Source organism: Frieseomelitta varia, unplaced genomic scaffold, assembly GCF_011392965.1.
Source record: "Frieseomelitta varia isolate USP_RPSP 00005682 unplaced genomic scaffold, Fvar_1.2 scaffold_909, whole genome shotgun sequence".
Taxonomy (NCBI): Eukaryota; Metazoa; Arthropoda; class Insecta; order Hymenoptera; family Apidae; genus Frieseomelitta; species Frieseomelitta varia.
This window is the reverse complement of record NW_025110711.1, coordinates 191,820-213,244: the sequence shown is the minus strand read 5'-3', so window position 1 is coordinate 213,244 and position 21,425 is coordinate 191,820. Positions and strand designations below refer to the sequence as shown.

General features: G+C 34.5%; 3 protein-coding genes across 7 annotated transcripts; 2 read left to right on the top strand and 1 right to left on the bottom strand.

Annotated features, from left to right (window-relative positions):
* Positions 1–1,201: 1,201 nt before the first annotated feature.
* On the top strand, positions 1,202–14,390 carry LOC122537427 (zinc transporter ZIP13 homolog). 4 transcript variants are annotated; one of them, XM_043670571.1, is made up of 6 exons: positions 1,202–2,502; positions 10,384–10,494; positions 11,084–11,086; positions 11,840–12,105; positions 12,185–12,746; positions 12,881–14,390. In XM_043670571.1, exons 1-6 carry the CDS (start codon positions 2,286–2,288, stop codon positions 13,054–13,056), a joined length of 1,335 nt encoding a protein of 444 aa, XP_043526506.1. In that variant the 5' UTR covers positions 1,202–2,285; the 3' UTR covers positions 13,057–14,390. The 4 variants fall into 4 exon arrangements, with proteins under 4 accessions (XP_043526506.1, XP_043526507.1, XP_043526510.1 ...); XM_043670575.1 differs by lacking the exon at positions 1,202–2,502 and adding an exon at positions 2,584–2,695; XM_043670572.1 differs by lacking the exon at positions 11,084–11,086.
* Positions 14,391–14,442: 52 nt separating this feature from the next.
* Positions 14,443–16,972, bottom strand: LOC122537426 (nucleotide exchange factor SIL1). The gene is made up of 4 exons (XM_043670570.1): positions 16,611–16,972; positions 15,936–16,219; positions 15,599–15,858; positions 14,443–15,520 (listed from the first exon to the last, which is right to left on the bottom strand). Exons 1-4 carry the CDS (start codon positions 16,732–16,734, stop codon positions 14,830–14,832), a joined length of 1,359 nt encoding a protein of 452 aa, XP_043526505.1. The 5' UTR covers positions 16,735–16,972; the 3' UTR covers positions 14,443–14,829.
* A 566-nt stretch (positions 16,973–17,538) lies between these two features.
* Positions 17,539–21,319, top strand: LOC122537434 (nucleoplasmin-like protein). Of its 2 annotated transcripts, none has more exons than XM_043670581.1 (5): positions 17,539–17,730; positions 17,985–18,100; positions 18,945–19,158; positions 19,617–19,696; positions 20,504–21,319. In XM_043670581.1, exons 1-5 carry the CDS (start codon positions 17,709–17,711, stop codon positions 20,609–20,611), a joined length of 540 nt encoding a protein of 179 aa, XP_043526516.1. In that variant the 5' UTR covers positions 17,539–17,708; the 3' UTR covers positions 20,612–21,319. The 2 variants fall into 2 exon arrangements, with proteins under 2 accessions (XP_043526516.1, XP_043526517.1); XM_043670582.1 differs by lacking the exon at positions 20,504–21,319 and adding an exon at positions 19,955–20,190.
* The last annotated feature ends 106 nt before the right edge of the window (positions 21,320–21,425 follow it).

Genomic DNA, 21,425 nt, shown 5'->3' with positions numbered 1-21,425 from the left:
ATATTTTTTAACTATTTCAAGTTGATGGAAAAAAATGTAAGTATATGCATTTGTTCAGTTTGCGTATTTGTATGCTTGCAGATTAACATTGAAGATGGCGCTGGAAGTTCTACATTACCAGCTGTGGATACAAATTGAGGAGATATTTGCTCTCAAAATTTTTTTTTATAAATGTAAATAATAATTTTGTAATTTGTTACACAACTATTAATAAGTACATGTGTATAATAATAATTTAAATAACATAAAGCAGATCATATAGATGAATCGATGTCTCCTTAATGGATATTTATACTTTTACAACGGATCGCGCGTATATTGCCGGAGAGATATTTCTTTTTTATTCAAGCTTTTGCATATGGCTACGCAATATGTTATCAGTCGTGATCATTGTTTCCGTTGTTTGCTTTCATATTTATTAAACTTATCAATAGACAGACAATTGTTATCTAGGATTAAAGAAAAGCGTATATATTCATACGTTAATCGATCATCAAAATGGCGATCGCAAAAGTGGCGTTTCGCAATAAATTGCAACAAACGTATTCTGAGAAAGATAATTTGGAAAGCATGATCTGTTCAATATTATCTCTAAAAGTGGCTATGTTGTATAAATATACTCGTAGTATCTAAAAATTCAATATTTTTATTATCTAATGGCGACGTTGCCACCAAAATATATTAAGATGCAATACGTAGAAGTGTCGCGATAAAAATACTAAATATCTTCGTGATAAAGTTAGTTGTCGCATGCAGGAGATTTCTTGCAATAATGTTGCAATATTTGAAACTCCAATGGAGTAACTTAAAAAAAAAAAAACTGAAGATTTTACCTCACCTTTAATTTTACATGTTCATTTTATTATCAACGATCAGAACAATCCGATTTATTTCGCGTTAACATAGAATTGTGAAGGAGGTACAGCAGCGCCTCTATGAATTTCAATACTCAATAACGAAAATGAATTTCCCTCTTTCCTCTTCGTCGACGCCATTTCACGCGCATATTTATTCGCAATAAACAATTAAAACTCCCTCGTCGTTGAATAACCTAAGTTCAATCTTCATTGATTTTCCATTACTTCTTTCACTTCTCTATCCTTTACTTTCCTTCCTTATCCGCCGCAGACATGTTCTTGTCTCTGTTTACAGCTATTGAAACGACGCGGTGGAGCGCTTCGTTAGCTATAAAAAGAACCGCCTTCATTGCGATACGCATTAGCCGTTGTGTTGTTGTGGTGGATAGGTGACGTAATTCATTGTTTTTCTTTCTCAACATTTAGAACTAATCTAAATTAAAGATAAAAGGCAGAGTAACAACATCGCAGTTCTACTCGTTAATCAGTGGATGCTGCATTCGGCCGTATGATCAGTTCAGTTTGGTACATAACCAAAAATACATGTAACAATCAAATCGTAACTTCTCGAAATACGTATGTTACATGCTACCGTGGTGCAGTTGTGTAACCGTGTTTATCAGTAAAAGTGATTACATTGTTACGTCAAATCGTTCAAATCGTACAAACTTTTGTTCATAGTTTTGAACTCTTTTTTTTTCAATTGAGAACGTAACAAGGTGAAAACAACGAGGCGCAAGATTTCGAGACGAGGGGCAGTTCGGCGGCATAAGAGACCGTCGTGACGAATGCAAGTGTCGAATAAACGAAAGGAGTTGAACACCGAAGAAAGAGAAAAGGAATAGAAGAAGACGCGCCGAGTCGTCTGGACTGCGATACATTGTCGAGCAGAGTGATTTTGATATCTAGCATTGAAGGACTGATCTCGCTGCTTTTATCCCCGGCATTGCGGCGGTATGAAATAACAAGAGGCTTGATTTGATCTACAAAATCGACAACGACAGTAGAGGCGGCGACAGCCTGATTTCATAGCGTCCGTACTCAGTCCTCAGTGTAGGCTAGTCGGGCGCTCGGTAGTCGTTGTCTCGACGATTTCTCAACGCTCGTTTCTCCTAATAAATCTTTCTTTTTTCGATACATTTCGTTGCTCGAAAGATTCCTTGAACGTCGGTATAATTTTCGGATAGTTGATCAGCCAGAAGATTTAAGTACGTGGGGCGTTTGTGAGAGAGGTTATCTTGAAATAAACAAAACAGAAAGGATAGAAATTCCTTGCGTTTTATTCTTTCGGTTCACTGCGTAGACTCTGGTAAAGATTGTAAAATCAATAAGGAAGATCAACGAGGAAACCAAAGGGTCAAAAAAGTTAAGAGAAAGATCCGGAAGGTTTTGACAAGCAAAAGGTTGTTGGATACACAAAGCACAAACATGGCGGCGGACATGTGCATGCAGCAGAATTGCACCGATTCCACTGGATTTCTATATGACATGATTATAGAGATGTGGTCGCCATGGGACGCGGTGGAACATTTAGAGTACACACCATGGTTATTCTCTTTGCTTGGAAGTACCGTGATCGGACTGACCGGTATTTTTCCGCTATTGATCGTCCCCATCCAAGAAGGTGCCGATCTGAAAACTGGAGGTAATACTTTTTTCCTAAGGCACACTTGATCGACGCTCTTTCCTTTGTTGTCACGTTCTTTTTCCTAGTCAGCATGAGCCTGTATGATTCACGTGAGATCACGATGTTTTTTTGGCTGCAAGGGATTCTGGCAATTGCTAAGGGAGGTTATGTGTACATTTTAACGCACACGCGGGAAATAACGCCACAATAGGTTAGTACAGGATGATCTGTACCAATGTATTGTTAAGATGCTTTCGTTTGCTCAATTTGCTTAAATTTTACGCGCAAGTTTCTTCTTTTTACTATTACAAATGACACGCGCATTAAATTTGCAGCAAGCGAATGAAAATTTTCAATATTAATTTATCTGTTCATCAATCTTTCAATCATTGATTTTGTTTGCTGAATGATTAGATCATTGATAACGGCTAATGAAATTAGTCCATATATATTATCTAATCAATCTTTGTTTTTTGTTGAGTTACTAATAAAAAAATTAGAAACGTGAAGTAATTTCACGACGATCTTCAGGTTTCAAGTTGATCAATCAGCTACAAATATATTGTGCTTTTTTTTTTTTAATAACATGAACATCGAAATAATAATGAATTTTACATACCTAAAATTCTGACTTCCCTCCTATAAATATTTATGATCTTTTCCAACATAAAGTAATTTTATACTTGTAGATCGATTTTACTAAAAACGTGCGCTCAATCGAACCGAAATAAATTATTATTTAAAAAAAAAGAAAGAAAACAACGACTTCACGATTGTCCCATGCTATTATGAAATTCTAGTTCTAGTAAAGATGGTGGTGACAAGGATTATCCGAATTCTCAGAAATTAACGCGGTTGCGTCGCTCCAAATGGCGGCTGTTCACAATGTCGCCTTTCTCCTCGTTCTTATTAAGAAATGAATTCTGCGATTTCGTATGCGTGAAGTTATTTTGTTCTTCGCAATAACGCGGCATTGCGGTAGACGTGGCAAAATTGCTTCAGGTAGAATTCTCTCCCCGGTGCTTGAAAAAGAAAAGAAAACGCTCGGCCACATGAAAGAGTCTCTGCTGCGCATATTATTTATCGCATCGCTCGATGCTCGTGCCAGCGTCTTCCCTCGAAACGTAATCTGGTCCTTTTCAGTGAAACACACTAGCAATTGCGCCAGAATGTATTCGGTTCTTCGAATCATGTGCAATAGATTATCGTGCCAATAGATCAGAAGGAAATATATTTAAAAGACTTTTCTTTTCGCTGCGACATTGTAAAAAATATATTTTGTATTTGCATTCGCAATAGATTCTTCGAAATATTATAACTAAAGGCAGAATTGTGTCCGGCTGACAGGATGATAGATTTTCAAAATGGAATGCGACTCTGTAGCTGGTAAAAAAACATACCTAAAAAGGTATGACGGTCATTTTGACCTAACTCAAGCGACCGAGGGTTAATTCCGGTTTCTGGAACTATAGACCGTGTTTTCTTAACGTTGTCACATGTCGAAGATAACGCTCGTAATTTCGTTTCGTTGTGTAACGATATCTAATGAAAATATAAACAGAATGTGATCATTGTATACACGAGACGCGTTAACAAAATTCCTGGTCGGCGTTAACGCGCGATGCTACTTGTTCCACGCCAATGAGGTTATTCAAGGTCGTGGAACTTTTTCTTGGTATGCATTGCGACAATAGCATTTGCGAACTACCAACCGGGGAATGCGAATGTAATTTATATATGTATTCAGATTACTGTTTGTCGTGGAGAACGTTGGAAAAAAAAGAAACGTAGACTTTCGTATTTGACGTTGGAAGCCTGGTTTCCCGAGACTTTTAAATCCTTTTCGTCTAATTTTTGAATTTCTCAGAGATTAAACGATCAAGTGATATAAAATAGCAATGTTGGTGGATAAAATAGAAAATATGTGGAATTATTTGAATTTAGAAATATTAATAGCTTGGTAATTTCATTTTTAGCAATTAGAATCGCGAGGGTGGAATTCTGTTTTTGAAAATCGTCCACGGTAGAGGTAAAAGGCCGAATCGAAGTAATGGCACGAGAAGCGTTCGAACTGCGCGAACGTGTCGAGTTCACGTGTGCGTGAACAGTACACTATAGCACAGACAATGTACCCTGAAGGTCGTAAAACCTGTTGGACATAGCGGAGTATACGAATGAAATTTCCAATTCCTCTGTGAGTGGGACGCACATGTGTATATACGTATATGTAACATCGTTTTAACCGGTAGAAAGAATTCAAGGACAGGAGGTAGCAGTTGAAGCAGATGATCTTCAGGTAATTTCATCGCCATTTTGTGGGTCATTACGTGGAAATTTATGCTAATATAACTGTCTGTACGTAAATCGATCCACACTTTGTGCAAATGTGTTTCCTATTTGCATAAGGATTACGTAACCGAAGCATAAACAAGTTCGAAATCTCTCTATTGTATCTTCTATTCACTTTTACGCTGAGACTTGTTATATAAGATCTCTTGGGTTACGAAGGGCATCCCCCAGAGCCTTTATCGGACGAAGAACGAAGCAGTCGTTGCAACTGACTTTCACTGGCACGTTCGATCATATCTGGACACGAAGATAGGAAATTATGAAAATAAATCGATACGGTCGTGCATCTCGTTCGCCGATCTCTTTCCATCTTCGATCTTGAAAGTTGCTTGACAATAACTTCGAAGCAACAGTAATCTTCGTTTTCACACGAAACATTTGCATCGATCGCAGTTTTACAATGGGTAGGGAATCAACAACTTTCAGGGTCTTCCAGTGTTCTAGAATTTACTTGATAAAAGATAATCGATAGCCGTCAGTCCGTTTAAATTACAACCAACGAAAATTCATTTCTTTACAGCGCGGCTAATTCTTCGAGTCGTGTGGTTTCTCGCGTCAAAATGAACTGTTCTTCTCGTTTGTAATAAGGTCTTTCTTGTTCCTTTTCTTTTTTTTTTTCCTACATATCATCGAGACACCTGAATCACCCACTTATTTATTCTTGGCCAGATTAAGCATCGCGATTGGTCATCGACATTTTGTCCTATTTCATCTTGTAACGGTGCACGGCGGTCAAGGAAAGCGTTCCATTTGCATTACGAAACTGCAGATCGATGACGCAAGATTGTGTAAGCCAATTTTCTCTCGTTCGATTCGATCCTTCTCGTTTACATGTACTTTCTTGAGCTTTCGATCTTCTATTACGAACAGCCTTCCCCAATTGTGAATCGGAAAAACGATTCTCCATTCTTTCATATATCAGCGATCGTTTTTCTAATGCTTCAGTTTTGTCAATTGCTCTTTGATAATTGTCACGACACCATATATTAAAAAACAGGTTCATGTTCTTATTTATTTAAACCAATCCTATTTATTCGCTTCTTGCTCAGAAAAAGCCGGCCTTGAGAAATTAACGCGACTGAGTCTACGTTGCTGCTTAAGATGGAACAAATCAAATGATGGCACATGAAACGGACATTTAACCGAAGGAACGATTGTTCTGGAATGAAACTATTATCGAGCTAGTCTCGCTGCTCTGCCCACGATTCGCATTTCGCAGATGCGTTCTCCATTTCTTTTTCGCTCCGTCCGATCGCGATTGGACTGTAACAGGCAGAGGATTCGCCCATGGATGAAGAACTTCAGTTTCATCGAAATGCACGTTTTAATTCCTTTGAATGCTCCTGCACGCCATCCGATCGATTCTTCTATTTTAGAACCACGCACGCGACACATATGTACTGCATTTTCTTCTACATACGTGTAATGTATACTATGTAAGTTCAAGTTTGGATCACGACCGTATGTTTTGGTAGAATCCGTATGAAAAATCGTGGTGAAATCACAGAACTTTCCCTCTTACGTTTCCTCACACGCGTTTTCTTTGTTAGAATTCAGTTGTGTGGTTTGTTGGTCGATTAGTTATTCCATTGGGGACAATTAGGGAATTGCGTTTCAAATGGTATTTTAATTATCAATTAATTGGCATTGGTGCCACGATGGTAATGCTCTAGTGCTGTTTTTAGCCGCATACAACTTGTTACTTCTTTCCTTCTTTTTTCCCTTACGCGTTCAAACGCGTCCTCGTATTTATTTTGCTCGCAACTAGATTAGATAATTGACGATCTTTCAACGACGTTTTTACTAATTACATTCCGATATTCGCAACGCCAAGCGTCAAGCAACGGATTGTTGCAACAACGCAACTATCCTCGTAATGGTAAGCACGCGAGGAACGAGAAAACTTTGCACGTTCGAGGTAATTGTTTGAAATTGCAGTAAGAGCGTGGTTTGTCACGCTCAACTACAGATCATTTCGATGAGTGTAATTAATCCTCGATCGTGCGTTTCCAGTAGTAGTTTCATCGAGTAGCTTGACGTACAGAACATTTCACACTGAAAAATCCTATCTTGCGTAATTGCCGGATAACTGTACTCGATAAGAAACAATGAAAAATAAACGAAACAATGACCATCGATGTTGTATCGATCCACAACCGGATAATCGTATCAAATTAGTTGATAACTTTACAACGACATTGTTATTATTATTCCATTCTTCGTTCATGATGTTTATTCTAAGTTAACTCGCTCAGTTCGTATCGACTCAATCAAGTGTTTGCTATTTTTTTCTTTTTTTTTTTCGAAAAAAAAAAATGATTAAAATATTCATGAAGCGACAATTAATATTTTAATTTATTCAAATTCTCCTATTTGCAACATTGTCTGGATATTTCATCATGGTTGATCTGCAAACGATTCTAGGAATTTCTTGTGCAGGATGAAAGAGTACAGCCTGCTAATAATTATCTAATGACTCATTGTTGTGCAATGCAATTCGGACAGATTCATTTCCTCTTCTGTTTTTAATTAAAATTGTTATTACGTTTTAGATATTATTCCCAGACTTGAGCAATAAAGTCACAGTCAAGCACAATATCCGTGGAAACTGGGAAAGATTGTATGTATATAAATCGTGGGGAATTTCGATTATTTAAGATTCACGCTTTATCTGTATCCTCACTGTCACTGTTTACTTCAAGATTGGTGCACAACTGGAGGAAGAAATATATATTATTGAGAATTAGTTAGAACCACTATCTTTTCAACCGAGACTTTATTATTGATTTCTTTATATGATTCAGAAATTAGATGCCGTAGAAATTTTTTTTAAATTCGAAATAAATTGTTATCTAAGATCTTATCTGTTTGCAGCGAAATAATAAGCGGTTTACTTCTGAAAATAATTTAATAATATAAATATATAAATATAATATAATATAAATATATAAATATAATATAATATAAATATATAAATATAATATAATATAAATATATAAATATAATATTTAATAATATAAATAATTTCCACGAACGATTACGATTATGGATATGTATGGAAACAAGCTCGTATTAACGCCGTTCATTTCATCGATTACTATTGCAATATTAAACAAAATAGGGAAATGGGAATTTCTATTGCAACGATCATTTATTGGAAAACGTGTCATCGTCGATTTGATTGCTTATTGTTTTCGCCGTCTGCGATAGGGTTGCAACGCTGTCACGATTAACGATAGCAACTCTTTTTTTTTTTTCTCTCCCAGAGAGATAGTAGTCAATGAGCGTTTGTTTAATTCTCGCGAATATATATATATATATATATATATATATATATATATATATATACGCGTGCAGTATTTAAATGTGCGAAATGTAGTTGAGAGAGGCGGAATCTATTGAACCGATATATAGATCATGAGGTCGGTGCAAGGTTCGCGATATTAACAAGAAAAATACTTGAAAATTAAAGTCATGTATTGTTCAAGAGAATGTTTAGACGCGCGAGTTATATCGAGTAAAACTGAGCATCAGAGAAATGATAATGCTTTTATTAACCATTGATCGATGGACATTCCAAGTTGTTCTTCGATTAGATTTTTCAACTGACCTTGTAAACTCGAAAATATTAATCATACGGCCAAGCGGTCTTTACCACATGTATTTAACAAGAACGATTCTCTGTAAGAGGTCACTGTACTAGCATATTCAACGATTTGAAATAAATGGGCGTTTATCGTAGTAACAGCACTTAATGATAGTTATTTCTGGCATAAATTGATCGATTAATTAATAAAATAGATCGACCATTTTGAATACGGACTCATTATTTCTGGAAAAAATTGCCCTTGCATTTCGTTCATTGTCTATAATAGAAAACAGAAACACTTTGGCATAAAATTCATCAATTTTCATCTTTCTTTCTGACAGAAATAAAAATCCTGAAAGCTTATGTTTCTCTGAAAGAAGTAGATCAATTATTCGATCGTTAAATAGAATTTATCGATTCTTGGACATCTACTCGAAACTGATTACGATTAACCATTTATCCAAGATATTATATGTTATATATTATTAAGTGATAGTATTATAACAAAATGATTAGACGCCTTTTGAAACAAAGATAACATGCGCTTTACGTATGCTTTACGTAACCAGCAATGAAACGAGGTATACCATCAGATCGCGAATTACAGACAGAAAGGAGCTCAAGTACGATCTGATTCGAATCATCGCACGTAACTACTAATACAATTATATATGTAATTGATATATTGGCGAAATGAGATATTATCGTTTGATTGAAATGATCGATACGAAAACGTTTAGGCAAATTCTAGCTGCGGTATCATTTCTCGATTGAAAATTACAGATTAGCCCCTGTACAATGGCAGAAGAACGACGACTCCTACTTTTTCATTCGACGTATCTTCTTTTTTTTTTTTTTTTTTTTTTTAATCAGTTTCCTCGTTTTCAACTGTTTGATTATTTGACTCGAGGAAAAGAACATGCGAGATAAATTGTATTTTAACAACAACAGTGACTCGTGCGCTCGGTGAATGGTCAAATGACTTATTATCAGCGTTGTGCAGGAAAAACCGATCACTCGTATCATGCAATGCGTGCTACGCGTAGGAAGAGAGTCAGAGCAATTCTCTTGATCTATTAAATTTAGCCTATATAGACTGCGTATTGGGAAATTTGAAGAATTAGAAAAATCTACAAAGCAGATTTCTATTTAGATTTTCTGAGTTATGTTCGTGGAAATGTAAAATTTCACAAACATCAGCAGTCTGATTCGTTTATAACGTTTATAATTTTACGTTTTCAAACAGAATTTAGCTATATAATAATGTAGGATTCTCGGATCGAGATTGAGATCCCAATTTGTAGGAATTTTGATAAAAGATAGTTGTTAAATAAAGGAAATTTGTTTAATAATAATTATAAAGTGACGTTTTACACTATTTCCTTAATTGCTAAACTTACTAGGCTCGCAGTCCACTGTCTTCTCTTTTTCACGACTCGCTCATTCTGCTCTCTCTGACGTTTCGACACTCTCTGTTCTCTTCGACCCTTCTTCATCTGCACAAAATTCGTTATTCCTACACGCATACACATATACACACAAACGCATTTATACCCTTAGTGTTTTAAACGCTAGGCCTGGAGGATTCGCCATAAACGATCCCAGGTCCCAGGTCTAATTTTCTCTACAGTTTCTTCATCTGCACAAAATTCGTTATTCCTACACGCAGTCATACCTTAGTGTCTTAAACGCTAGGCCTGGAGGATTCGCCATAAACTATCCCAGGTCCCAGGATCCAGGCCTAACTCTTTTCTCTACAGTTTATGGTACACCACTTGGGACATCTGGTTGCAATTGTTGGGCACTGGGGAAAGTTTTGGGCCCTTTCCCATAATTTGCCCATCCCACAATAATAATAATCCATGCTGATTCGTTCCACTCATAAATCTTAACACAATTTGTCATAGTTTGTGTATGTTACTGACCTTTTATTTAAGAGTTCTCGGCTATTTCTGTTGCAGATAGCGCAGGTATGCTGAAAATGTTGTTGAGCTTCGCAGTCGGCGGTCTCCTGGGCGATGTCTTCTTGCATCTGCTACCTGAAGCATGGGCAAACGACTCTTTGAACAAAAGTAAAAGGAACTTTTAAGAATCGCTATATATATAAAAAAAAAAAAAAAAAAAAGAGGAAGAAAAAGAAGAAGAAAAATGCGTATTTAATCAAAGGAAATGAAAAGAAGCCAGAGGCTCTCTTAGACGATAATAAACTATCAGCAACTAGTGGCTTGTCCTTGCTTGCAATATCGTACTGTAAAATGGCAACAGAGGCGTTTCGCGATTCGTTTGAACATAAATCACATGAGCGAATCAATCGTGACATTAGCGCGAACAAACTCCAAATGAGATTTTCTTTCATCGTTCTCCGCTTTTTGAGTTTGAAGACTCTTTTCGAAACTCGAGACTTTAATGGTTTGTAGAATTTGTATATTGAATTTGAAACGTTCACGAGTGAAGTTTACATCGAATTTACGTGCATTTTCTACTACCACATTCACTTCGAAAGTTTTAGTCTAGGAATTTTTCCAATTCGTTCAGAAACTAACCACGCTTCTTAACTCGATTCTTCGCACTTTATTATTAACAAAACGTTACTTGTGTACAGTGAATTACCTTAATTGCAAAAAGCGTGCTAAAGGTCGTGCATTATTTGAAAACGATCAGAAAGTTACGAGGAACGATAGCCTTGAACAACTCGATTCGGGAAGATCCGCGATGTTTATCGTAGAACAAGATTCGAAGGAAGGGGAAAATGTGCGAGAATAGTGTCAAAGATTAAGTTGAGGTCGTCAAAGAATCAATCGAGTGACGTAATGTTTGTGTATCGAGCATGCAACGCGACTAATCTATTTTTCTTTTCTTACTGTGCGAAATACAATTCGCGTGGATAGACACGTGGAGCTGGTTTTATCAGTTCCTCGTCTGCAAAAATCTCAAGTACATAACATAACACGGAAGAGAAATATTAGATACTTCAAAATGATACTTATCGAAGATGAACGAGCCTTTTTTTTTTCTAACGGTGTAGTCTTACTTTTATAATACGGCTCGCATTGAATAAGAAACAATCCGAATTTTTTTTTCAATCAAAGATCATGTATTTAAACTTTTTACAAGCCACTCAAGTCTCAATCTGCAATTTATCATATTAGATCTACGCTAAAAGCATGACTCGAGGCGATCCTTCACCTCCGTTGGCTGCTTTGTAAGCGATTCAAGCAACGTTCTGAAACTCTATTGTACTTCAGTTGCTGATTTCAATTGCCTCTGCTATCCTCTCCTAAATGAAACTAGTACATCTACAACTTCTCAGTTACTTTCGCCGACTTTTACTTTTGTAGATGACCACGTTGTCCCCTTGAAAATCCAGAATCACCGTTTACACGTGTTTGTAAATTTTCAATTGTCTTGTTTCAATAGCGGATGCTGGACATCCGTCGATGACCTCCGGTCTATGGGTGCTAGGAGGTTTCTTGGTATTCGTCGTAGCGGAGAAACTGTTCGCTTTCGAGCAGGAGACTGAGATCGAGGATACGTCTATAAATAATGCGAAACTTTGCGAGAAAGCAAACGTCGAAGTTGAGAAGGAAATGGAGAACAATAATTGCATCAATTTGATCGGCAGTAATCCGAAGAATGGTTTCTCGAAGCGGCTTCCCAACGATTTTTCGAAAGTCATTAACGAGGTAATTCATAAATTCTGTAATAACACATAATTGATATTGTACTTGAAATTAATGCAACTTATGGAAATTATTGACGCAGTTGCAGCCATTCTTAGAGAAAAAGAACGGATACTCCCAATTGCCAAATGGTTTCAAAGATGTACACAAGAATGGCTTCGTTACCAATGGCATCGAGCCAGTATTAATATGCACCGAGTTGTCCAGTACTCTGAAAAGTTTACCGTTAGACGAAGCGAACGATTATTTGAAGAAATTTTCAAGAAACACCAACGGTTTCGTGACTGAATTGTCGAATGGTTGTTCCAAAAAGGACAACCCAGACAAAGCTTCTGACGACCAACAGACTGTTGCAAAAGAAAAGCCTAAGCATATAAGTGGCTATCTTAATCTAATAGCCAATGTCATAGACAACTTTACTCATGGATTAGCTGTGGGTGGTTCTTTCCTCGTGTCCTTCCGTCTGGGTGTTCTTACTACATTCGCTATTCTCATACACGAGATTCCACACGAGGTCGGAGATTTTGCGATATTATTACGCAGCGGATTCAACAGATGGGACGCTGCGCGGGCGCAGCTTTTCACTGCTAGCGGTGGCATTTTTGGAGCCATGTTTGCCGTACTTTTCTCCGGTGGTGAAATAGGTAATTAGCGTTTCTTTAATACTGCAACGAAAACAGTTTAAATATTTCTTGCATTCAGTGACGATATATATACGTATTGCAATAAATATATATATTATATGTAATGTATAACATTTGCAATAATTTGTTTGTAGGGGAAAAAACGAATTGGATATTACCCTTTACTGCGGGCGGTTTCCTTCACATCGGCATGGTGACCATTCTACCTGAATTGCTTAAAGAAACTAGCCCTAAAGAATCATTAAAACAAATAGTTGCTTTGCTCTTTGGTATTACCCTGATGGCAGTTTTAACGATTCTTTGTGATTAATAGAGTTGCTTCGTTTTGTAATAGCATTAGATTTCATTTGTTGGTATACATCGAGACACGTGTCGAGTGAAATTTTTGTTTTCATCCTAATATTAATCATGCCAGAATAAATAATTCGAGTTTGCCATAAGAAATTCTACAGTGTAATACTTGTTGCTCAATGGAATGATCCAGGCCGGAAGACAGCGGAGACGAGGAACGGCGATTAACGACTGACCAAATTTCTGTAGAAATGATGCAACTTTTGTACTGATCTTAATTTGATATAGGATACATTTAAAATACGTTCACATTTGAGTAATACGATAAAATAATATCGATCTCCTTTTACGATAGTTAATATTCTTCTAGTAGTGAGAAACGAAAAAAAGAAATATTTGTGTAAGTTACTTTTATATTTTTCGATCGTTTATCGGGGATCGTATTATTGGTAATTTGGTATTATCGATGTATATTGTTATAAATCTGGCATAGTTTATACATAAATACACATGTTCCTCTATAAACTATCGAAAATGTGTTGCATGAAACGTCATTCCGTTTCTACGATATCGACTTACTTTACACTTAATCTTCGTTATCTGTTTATCTAGACACTATATCGTGAAACCAGTATTGACGTGTGACTTTTACGTTATAAAAACGTTATCATGTACATAATGTTTATGCTTCCTTGTTTACTGTTAAAAAAAATTGAAATTCAAAAAAAAAGTTTGTAAATCACGTACAGAAAAATACATATATTTTATGGATACATGCATTGGTTTAATCGATGCATGCATTCCAACTGATGTATATTTTAAGTTCCTATAATTAAATGTAAATAATGTATCGAACTCTTAACCATATTATTAACAACAAATATGAAAATAACAAATAACATATTCCTAAAGATGAACGTGAACAAGTTTGTATATCAGATCACAGCAGAAGTAATATACAAAAAGTACATAAAATCGGTATATAGATATAGGATCATTGCATTTAATAAAATTTTAAAGTTTATGTGAACTCGACTATTTTAAAGAAGTTACAAAGTAAGATGAGTTACTGAACCGGAGAAGATTCCATCTATTCTCCATAGTCTCCTGTATTAAAGGTGCAAGTTTTATAAACCAAACAAAACAATCCTTGTACTTAAAGGATTATTCTTTGACAACAAAACTGTTGATGCATGAGCGTCTTTTTTAAGCACATGTAAATAGAAATTTGGAATTTACAAAGTTGTATTAATCAGCGATTTGGCAAATATATTTTCTATAAACTATGACTTCATGAGAAAATTGTTCATATGTAATCATTATTACTTGTAAATAAAGTATTTTATTCTATAATACAGATGTTGAAATTATTTTTTTTCTTTTTTTTTATGAAACAACACGCGTATAAACTGTAAAAAATAATTTATTAAATAATTTTTTTAAAACATAAAAAAACAACGCTATACATTTTCTAGATGGGTAACTGAAATTTCTTATTTACTATATGTACAGATAATTTTATAATTTGCATATATACATACACACTATATACGTATACATATATACATACTGATGTATCTTATGATACATCATACATGCATTCCTTAAGACTGGTAATAACTTGAGGACAATGTTCGTGTAATATTCACAATTAATATTCAAAGTATTCATCTTAAAAGACTTTTATCACACACAAAACTTTGTACAATTATATCTACACGACTCAAAATAAATATCGAACTTCAGTCCTAATGAATATTTAGGTAACTTTATCTTTATCTTTTCCTTCTGTCTATAATTCATCGTGAGAATTTTTGAGAAGCATGTCTCTTACTACGTGTAAATTTTCATGTCTATTGAATGTATGCAACACATTCAAAATTGGAAGTAATTCGTCTCTTTCTCTCCACTGATTAATACAAATGGGAGCAACAGTACTCACACTATTAGAAATAGTTTCTAGAAATTCATAATTGATTCTCCTCTCATCTATATCAATTTTGAAGCTCGATATCATAAGATTAATCAAATGATTGCAATATTCATATGTTAATTTTTTCTCAATATCAGCTGTGGCATAGGCTTTTATTTTCAGTTGTTGCTGTTTAGTATCAGTAATATCTTGTAAGTTCTGTCTCTCTATAATTAAGTCATCGATCAGTGTCATAACTTTCATTTGTATTGGTAATGGATCGTCAATCAAAATTTTTCCAAATATTTCTACTCCCCCATGATCAATCCACACTTTCTGTGCCGCTGGAAACTGTCTTATCAGGGCACTCAAAGCAAAGAGGCATCTTGATTTTACTTTCACTTTATTATTCGTAGACAAGATATGTAAAAGTTTTTGAACAAAATCACTTTCCAGTGCTTTTAACTGTACTTTGGGGTTAGACTGAACAGCTGCACCCAAAAGTCTCAAAGCTTCAGCCTTTATTTCATTGTTTGTCCCATTAAGGCAGGGAGATATAATTTTACTCATGCTGCAATTAAGAAACCATGAAAGAAAATTGTTCTATTGCTGATATTTTATTAGAAGAAAAAAACGTTATTATATATACCCTTGCATGTCAGCAAAAACTTTGGCATTATCAATATGATGAAGCAGGTACTCCAAATTATACAAAATATCTAAAATTTCTTCTGTTTCTGCAGTTGTTAAAGTACCCATAGTAATTCCATTTTTATGAACTTGAAATTTTTGAAAATAGCTGCTTATCAATCCTGCATCAGTAGTAATGTTTATTTCAAGTGCTTTGAATTCCTTCTTTAAAGTTTCATAATCTCTAAATTTTTTCTTTATTTGTTGAGTGTGTTCATCCTAAAAATATAGAAATTTAAGGAGTTAGAGAGTTATTCCTTACATATTATACATTGATCATAGTTAAGAGCAATTACATCTAGTTCTGGAATATTTTCTCCACCATCCTGTTTAATTTTTTTCAATCTAGCTTTTAATTCTTCGATCGGGTGATTAAATATATCAGATTTCTCAGTAGGTACAGGATCTTTATTTTCAAAAATTGCCTTTTCAGGATGTAATGTTAGAGAACTTGTATTTGAACTGTTCATATTTTCATTTGAATCCTTTTCTTCCACATCTTCGTTATCCATTAATTTAGCTTCTGTAACTCCAGTTTGAAAATTGTGTCGGACATGTAATCCTCCAGGTATAGGTGTACCTAATGAATAATTAAAGAAAAGGTTAATACGACAAGAAAACAATTTGATGTTTGTCTGTAAATAAATAATATTTTTTTGTAAATGCTGAATCTATTTGCACCTTTAAATAAAATTCTCTATACGTCACTGCTGTATATAATTTATAAGATATCGTATTTCAATGGATCGAATATATTTCAAACAATAATAAATAAAAAAATTGATATAAAATTTTTTTTTATTATAAACTTAGTAGGCTCGCATAATAGTAAAGGTCCGAATATTGGAGTTCACTTTCTCGAAGAAATCGCGATGTCAAATTTGACTGACGTGGTCTAAGAAGAGGATTAGTTGCATAAAAAAGTAGTCCCAAAACACACGTAGAATGCAATTGAATAAATGTTTGCTTACCTTTTTTTACAGTTTGCCATTCTCGAGTTGGCACAAATGTCGTTTCATTTTTTTCACCGTTACCGAAAACTGCTGGTAATAAAAGTAAACAAGTCAGTATGATCATATTGGCATGTATTCTCATCTTTTTCCTGTGCTCGACCAAGGGCTACGACTTTTCTCAAGATACGACAGTGACTTTTTATAAAATTATCGCAAATCTCTTGACAACTTTTTATTAATTGTACTATAGAAATTTGGCGATTTTTCTACAACTTTCTTTCATCGCGCTTTTGTTCAATTTCAGTATTATTCACGTGTTGCGTCTGATATTTATGCAGTTAGTGTGTCAATGTTAGTTTCGTGTCCTTACCACCAGGGTTTACGTAGACCAATGGTCGTTCAGCACGACGTTGCCAGATTTTTCATTCAAATCATATTACAATCATTAATCGTTTTCAAATGAACATTCGAGATTGGTGTACGCAACAGAAAAAAATTTACATTCATAAATGTGCGATGCCGAATCTCTTTGTTATTTTCTTTTTATGGAGAAGGAATCAAAGTTTGTAATAACATATTTGTATTTCTCACTGTTTTGAAGAAAATTCAGTGTTTCACTAAAACGTTAAAAGTCATTGATTAAATCTTCCATGGTTGCATCAAATATACATACAGTACTTGCATCTGCTGTTTAGGAATAATTTATATGCTTAATTTTTTGTTGTTTTGTGCGGTTTTCGAACTTGCCAGCTAAAAATAACGATTAAAAAAACGAAAATTAAACAGTTGCATTTTTTATTCGATTCATTTCTTTCACGTTTCATATATGAATAATAACCCTGGAAAATTTTTAAGTGTAGTTCGTAATGTTAGATGGCAACGTTGTTGACGGTAGTTGAAAGTGCATCGACCAATCAAAGAGAAGAACGTATTCTAGGCGCGTAAGGCTGAGTACGCGAAACTCATTTACTACGCGTTCGTCTAGCACGTGCGACCACTGTTCTTTGCGCAGTGACCGTTGTGCGCGCGGCGTCTTTAGCTTCTCTACTCTCGTTCGGCACGCACACTCCAACGGAGTCCTTCTAACACGAATCCTTTAATATTAAACCGATCATCATGGCGGAAGAATATCTTTATGGTAAATATCAGAAGTCACGTTATCGTGAACGTTGTGGCTTCTTTATTTTATGGAGCACGCGATTACTTTCGTCAGCATCGGCCATACGACGCGGGCGGTATTATGGTCGAGACGCCGGTTGGTTTTCGGCCATTGTGACGAGCCCCCATTGTCCCCTAAGGAGCTAACGAACTTGATTTTTTTTATAAAGCTACAGTACAACGGCAAGCATTTACGATATTCCGTGTGCGTACATTTGTGATTTCTGTGTCCAGGAATAACGTTGGAGGGAGTCAATTCTAGCGAAGTATGGGATCCGGAGCACAAGAACGACGATGCAGACGGCACGAACCAACATTTCGGTGCCGATCAGAAGTTGATCATAAAAATGGTAAGTAAAAGATACAGATGAAAACTTGTGATGAGAATTTGCGTTATGTTTCTCTCGCTGTTTGATACGTTGCATTACGTTTACTTTGTGTTGCATTATCGGTTGCTTTGCATTGTGTTCCGTTCAGAGTAACGGATTTTTGTAAATGTGCAATCCCACACAAGGGAATAGTCCTTTTATTCGATCCACGATTATTTTGACACGAAGTTCTTGCATTTTTATCAACGACTTCCTACATACTTCATATATGTGTCTATTAACCGTGCAAAGTATATGACCAATATTCGGCGTCGCTAGTAATCCCGATTTTTCGAGCGCTCTCATCACCTCCCGACACGTTTGCGCGCGAATTTTTAATTACGATGCGAAGCTAATGTATTTTTCACCGTAGCCTTCGTTCTTTACTTTCATTCCGTGAGATAACTTTCTTCTTGTTTCCGAACTTCCAAGAAACGAAAGCACGCTAATTCTGTGATGTTGATATTTGTTTGATCAATGTGTATTATTCACGTATATTTCAATATGGAAATATTCGCTAATTTTAGATCAACTTTCCAACGTTTGTAAACGTATACAGAGTAGGAATGTTTGCCAAGGTTTTTGTTTTATAGAAGTGTTCATAATTGTACATAGTAATTACAACCTATAATTGATTGAAAAATAGAAGTCTAATTTCTATATAGATAGGATAATATCTTTAATGAAAGTATATGATAATTATGCACAGTTGTAATTCTTACTTTTTACTAATACTTTACACAAGTTTTGTTATTTTTGTGTGTGTGTATAGATGCACACATATGTATACATATACATACATACATGTATATTGTGTATTTTATAGGCTCTTCTAGGTCCAGAGGCTAAAGTTGGTGAACTGAATGTACTACAAGTCGAAGCAATGGGTTTAAAAGGACCCATTAAGGCACCAATTGCTTTGCTGGAGATGGGAAAAACGGCACAGATTATTCTGGATCTCAGTTTTCCTGATCCTCCAGTCACATTTACTTTGGTTAAAGGAAGTGGTCCTGTTCACATAGTAGGACATAATTTACTTGGTAAGAATGAATGTTATTTATTGCAATATATTGAATTTATGACAATTATTCATCAATGATTAAAAATATAATGTGCTATTTGTTCAATTATTTCTAATAGAGTGCATGTTTAACTATATCTATATATTTATTAACTCTATTTTTCTTAGTTACTTATTGTTAATATTTAATTGTATTAAAATTAAATATATAGAGAAGGGCGATAATTGCAACTGGACGCCTTTCTACGAGTGTGGTAATGGCAATACAGTAAATTTAAATAGAATTTCGAACTGTAAAAGTATTTGAAGAACAAGATTTTAAAAAATTAAATTTAAGAAAATATGTATTTTAAAATTCTTTTGTTTAAGTATAATTATTTTATAATAATTTGACAAGGCTATTATATCTGTTTTTTTAAATTAAAAAAGTTAAGTTTAAATTAAAAATAAATAATTATATTAATTTGAATTTTTTAGGTACACACATGGAGGAGTTTGATGATATGGATGATGAAATGGAAGAGGAGAACATCGATGATGATGATGATGATGATAAGGTAGGTACATTTTTAGGTTAATTGTATGAACGTATATGTACATATTAAAAGTTATTTCAAAAATTATAACTAGAGGAAAGGTTGTATTAATAACTGACATTCTAACTAGGCTCGTATGAGATTTCTTTGAGAATTGACATAAGGAAAATGCAGAATATTTTCGATTGAAGAGTTAATGATCCTTGTTATGCTTTTATTATGTATATTAACAAAAGTGATAGTATTTCATTTTCTATATATTAGGAATACAAATTTCAGGCACCACAAAAGAAAAGAAAGCATTCTGCAGAGGGTAAAAAAAATGGCACGAAGCGTGCTAAGATGGATGAAGCTGTAGACAAATAGAATCCTAATATTAAAATGCTGCTATTCAATCCTCGAAAAAACAACTTTATAATATACAAGATTATATTAAAGTCTTGTTTATGACTTAAAATTTTACCTGGGGGGGCGGGAGGGCTCTGAGGATTGAGGAATAAATGACAGTCGTGGATTATAACTTCCTGCGTTTGTGTTTTCATTCCATGTCTCATTTTTTTTTACAAATGAATAAATCGTCTCATTTTAAAACAGTTGATTTTGTTCCTTACTTATCATGTTTCCTTTTTTTTCCATTTTTTTTTTATTTTTGAATTATAATTTTAGTATTACAGGAAAAGGAAATATATTAGAATGTCAGTAAATAATACAATCTTTTATAAAATAAAATGTCGTATCTAGGTATCTATTTATCCAATGTAATAGTAGTGCTTAAAAATTTGCAAAAATTTATATAGCTGTGTTTTATTTGTTATTTTAATATATCAGGAGCCAGAAGATGAAGAAGATGATGAAGATGAACCCAAGAAGAAGAAGACCAAATTAACAACTGCAGCCAAATACAAAAACCAAGCTAATAAGAACAAGAAAAAATAAGCATGAGCCTTAATAATATGGAAATATAACAAACTTTTAAGTTAGGCTAATAAGCGTAAGTCCATCATTATCATCCGCATTTTTGCGAATCTAGTATCGTTTCACCAGATTATCAGACGACAAACGTTGCCTTCCACATTTGTATAACATAATTGAATCAATGAATTATTATAAAATAATAATGCTCTATACTTTATAAAGAATGTCGCATGTTTTTGGTTAATGAAAATTTTAATTAAGTTATATAACGAACAGAAAGTGGAATATCTTTTAACATCCTTCTTTGAAATGCCTTAGAGGAATGACCTTTAAAACATATTAAACAAACTCTATGGGATTTTAAGAATGTGAATCGAAAATTATTTTTTTGACAAAATTTTATGGAGTTCAAAGTTCAGAGGGCATTCTTCTGAGGACCGATTACGTGTAAAAACATTAAATAAAAGAAAAAAAATACGATGAATATCACTAAATTATCGCGGTTTTTAGAAATTAATGTGGGGAGAAAGCTGAACATATTTGTATCAGTTGTTAAATTAAGTGGAAGGCGCGGACAGATCTACAGTGAGATGTATTCATATTATTTCCTTTTTTGTCTTCTCCAATGCCACACATCGACACTTCCAATAACGCGAAGGTACATTATTCTAATATAGACATGTAAACGCGAGTCACAGGAAAAAATGAATTTATCATGCTCTTTAAGAAGAAAAAAAAAACAAATTTCAAAGATAACGTTCCAGTGTAATTTATTATTTTCGTGTGTACAAGATGGGGAAGGAGTAATAGTGACAGAACTCTTATATGCTAGAAT

What these genes read in the sequence shown, in the direction of transcription:
- LOC122537427 (XM_043670571.1), top strand. Translation starts at nt 2,286, where the DNA reads ATGGCGGCGGACATGTGCATGCAGCAGAATTGCACCGATTCCACTGGA. An exon ending in TGCCGATCTGAAAACTGGAG is followed by an intron (nt 2,503 to 10,383) that starts GTAATACTTTTT and finishes TTTCTGTTGCAG; the next exon opens with ATAGCGCAGGTATGCTGAAA. An exon ending in TTTCGAAAGTCATTAACGAG is followed by an intron (nt 12,106 to 12,184) that starts GTAATTCATAAA and finishes TTATTGACGCAG; the next exon opens with TTGCAGCCATTCTTAGAGAA.
- LOC122537426 (XM_043670570.1), bottom strand. Translation starts at nt 16,734, where the DNA reads ATGAGAATACATGCCAATATGATCATACTGACTTGTTTACTTTTATTA. An exon ending in ATGGCAAACTGTAAAAAAAG is followed by an intron (nt 16,220 to 16,610) that starts GTAAGCAAACAT and finishes ATTATTCATTAG; the next exon opens with GTACACCTATACCTGGAGGA. An exon ending in AAAATATTCCAGAACTAGAT is followed by an intron (nt 15,859 to 15,935) that starts GTAATTGCTCTT and finishes CTATATTTTTAG; the next exon opens with GATGAACACACTCAACAAAT.
- LOC122537434 (XM_043670581.1), top strand. Translation starts at nt 17,709, where the DNA reads ATGGCGGAAGAATATCTTTATG. An exon ending in GGCGGAAGAATATCTTTATG is followed by an intron (nt 17,731 to 17,984) that starts GTAAATATCAGA and finishes TTCTGTGTCCAG; the next exon opens with GAATAACGTTGGAGGGAGTC. An exon ending in AGTAGGACATAATTTACTTG is followed by an intron (nt 19,159 to 19,616) that starts GTAAGAATGAAT and finishes TGAATTTTTTAG; the next exon opens with GTACACACATGGAGGAGTTT.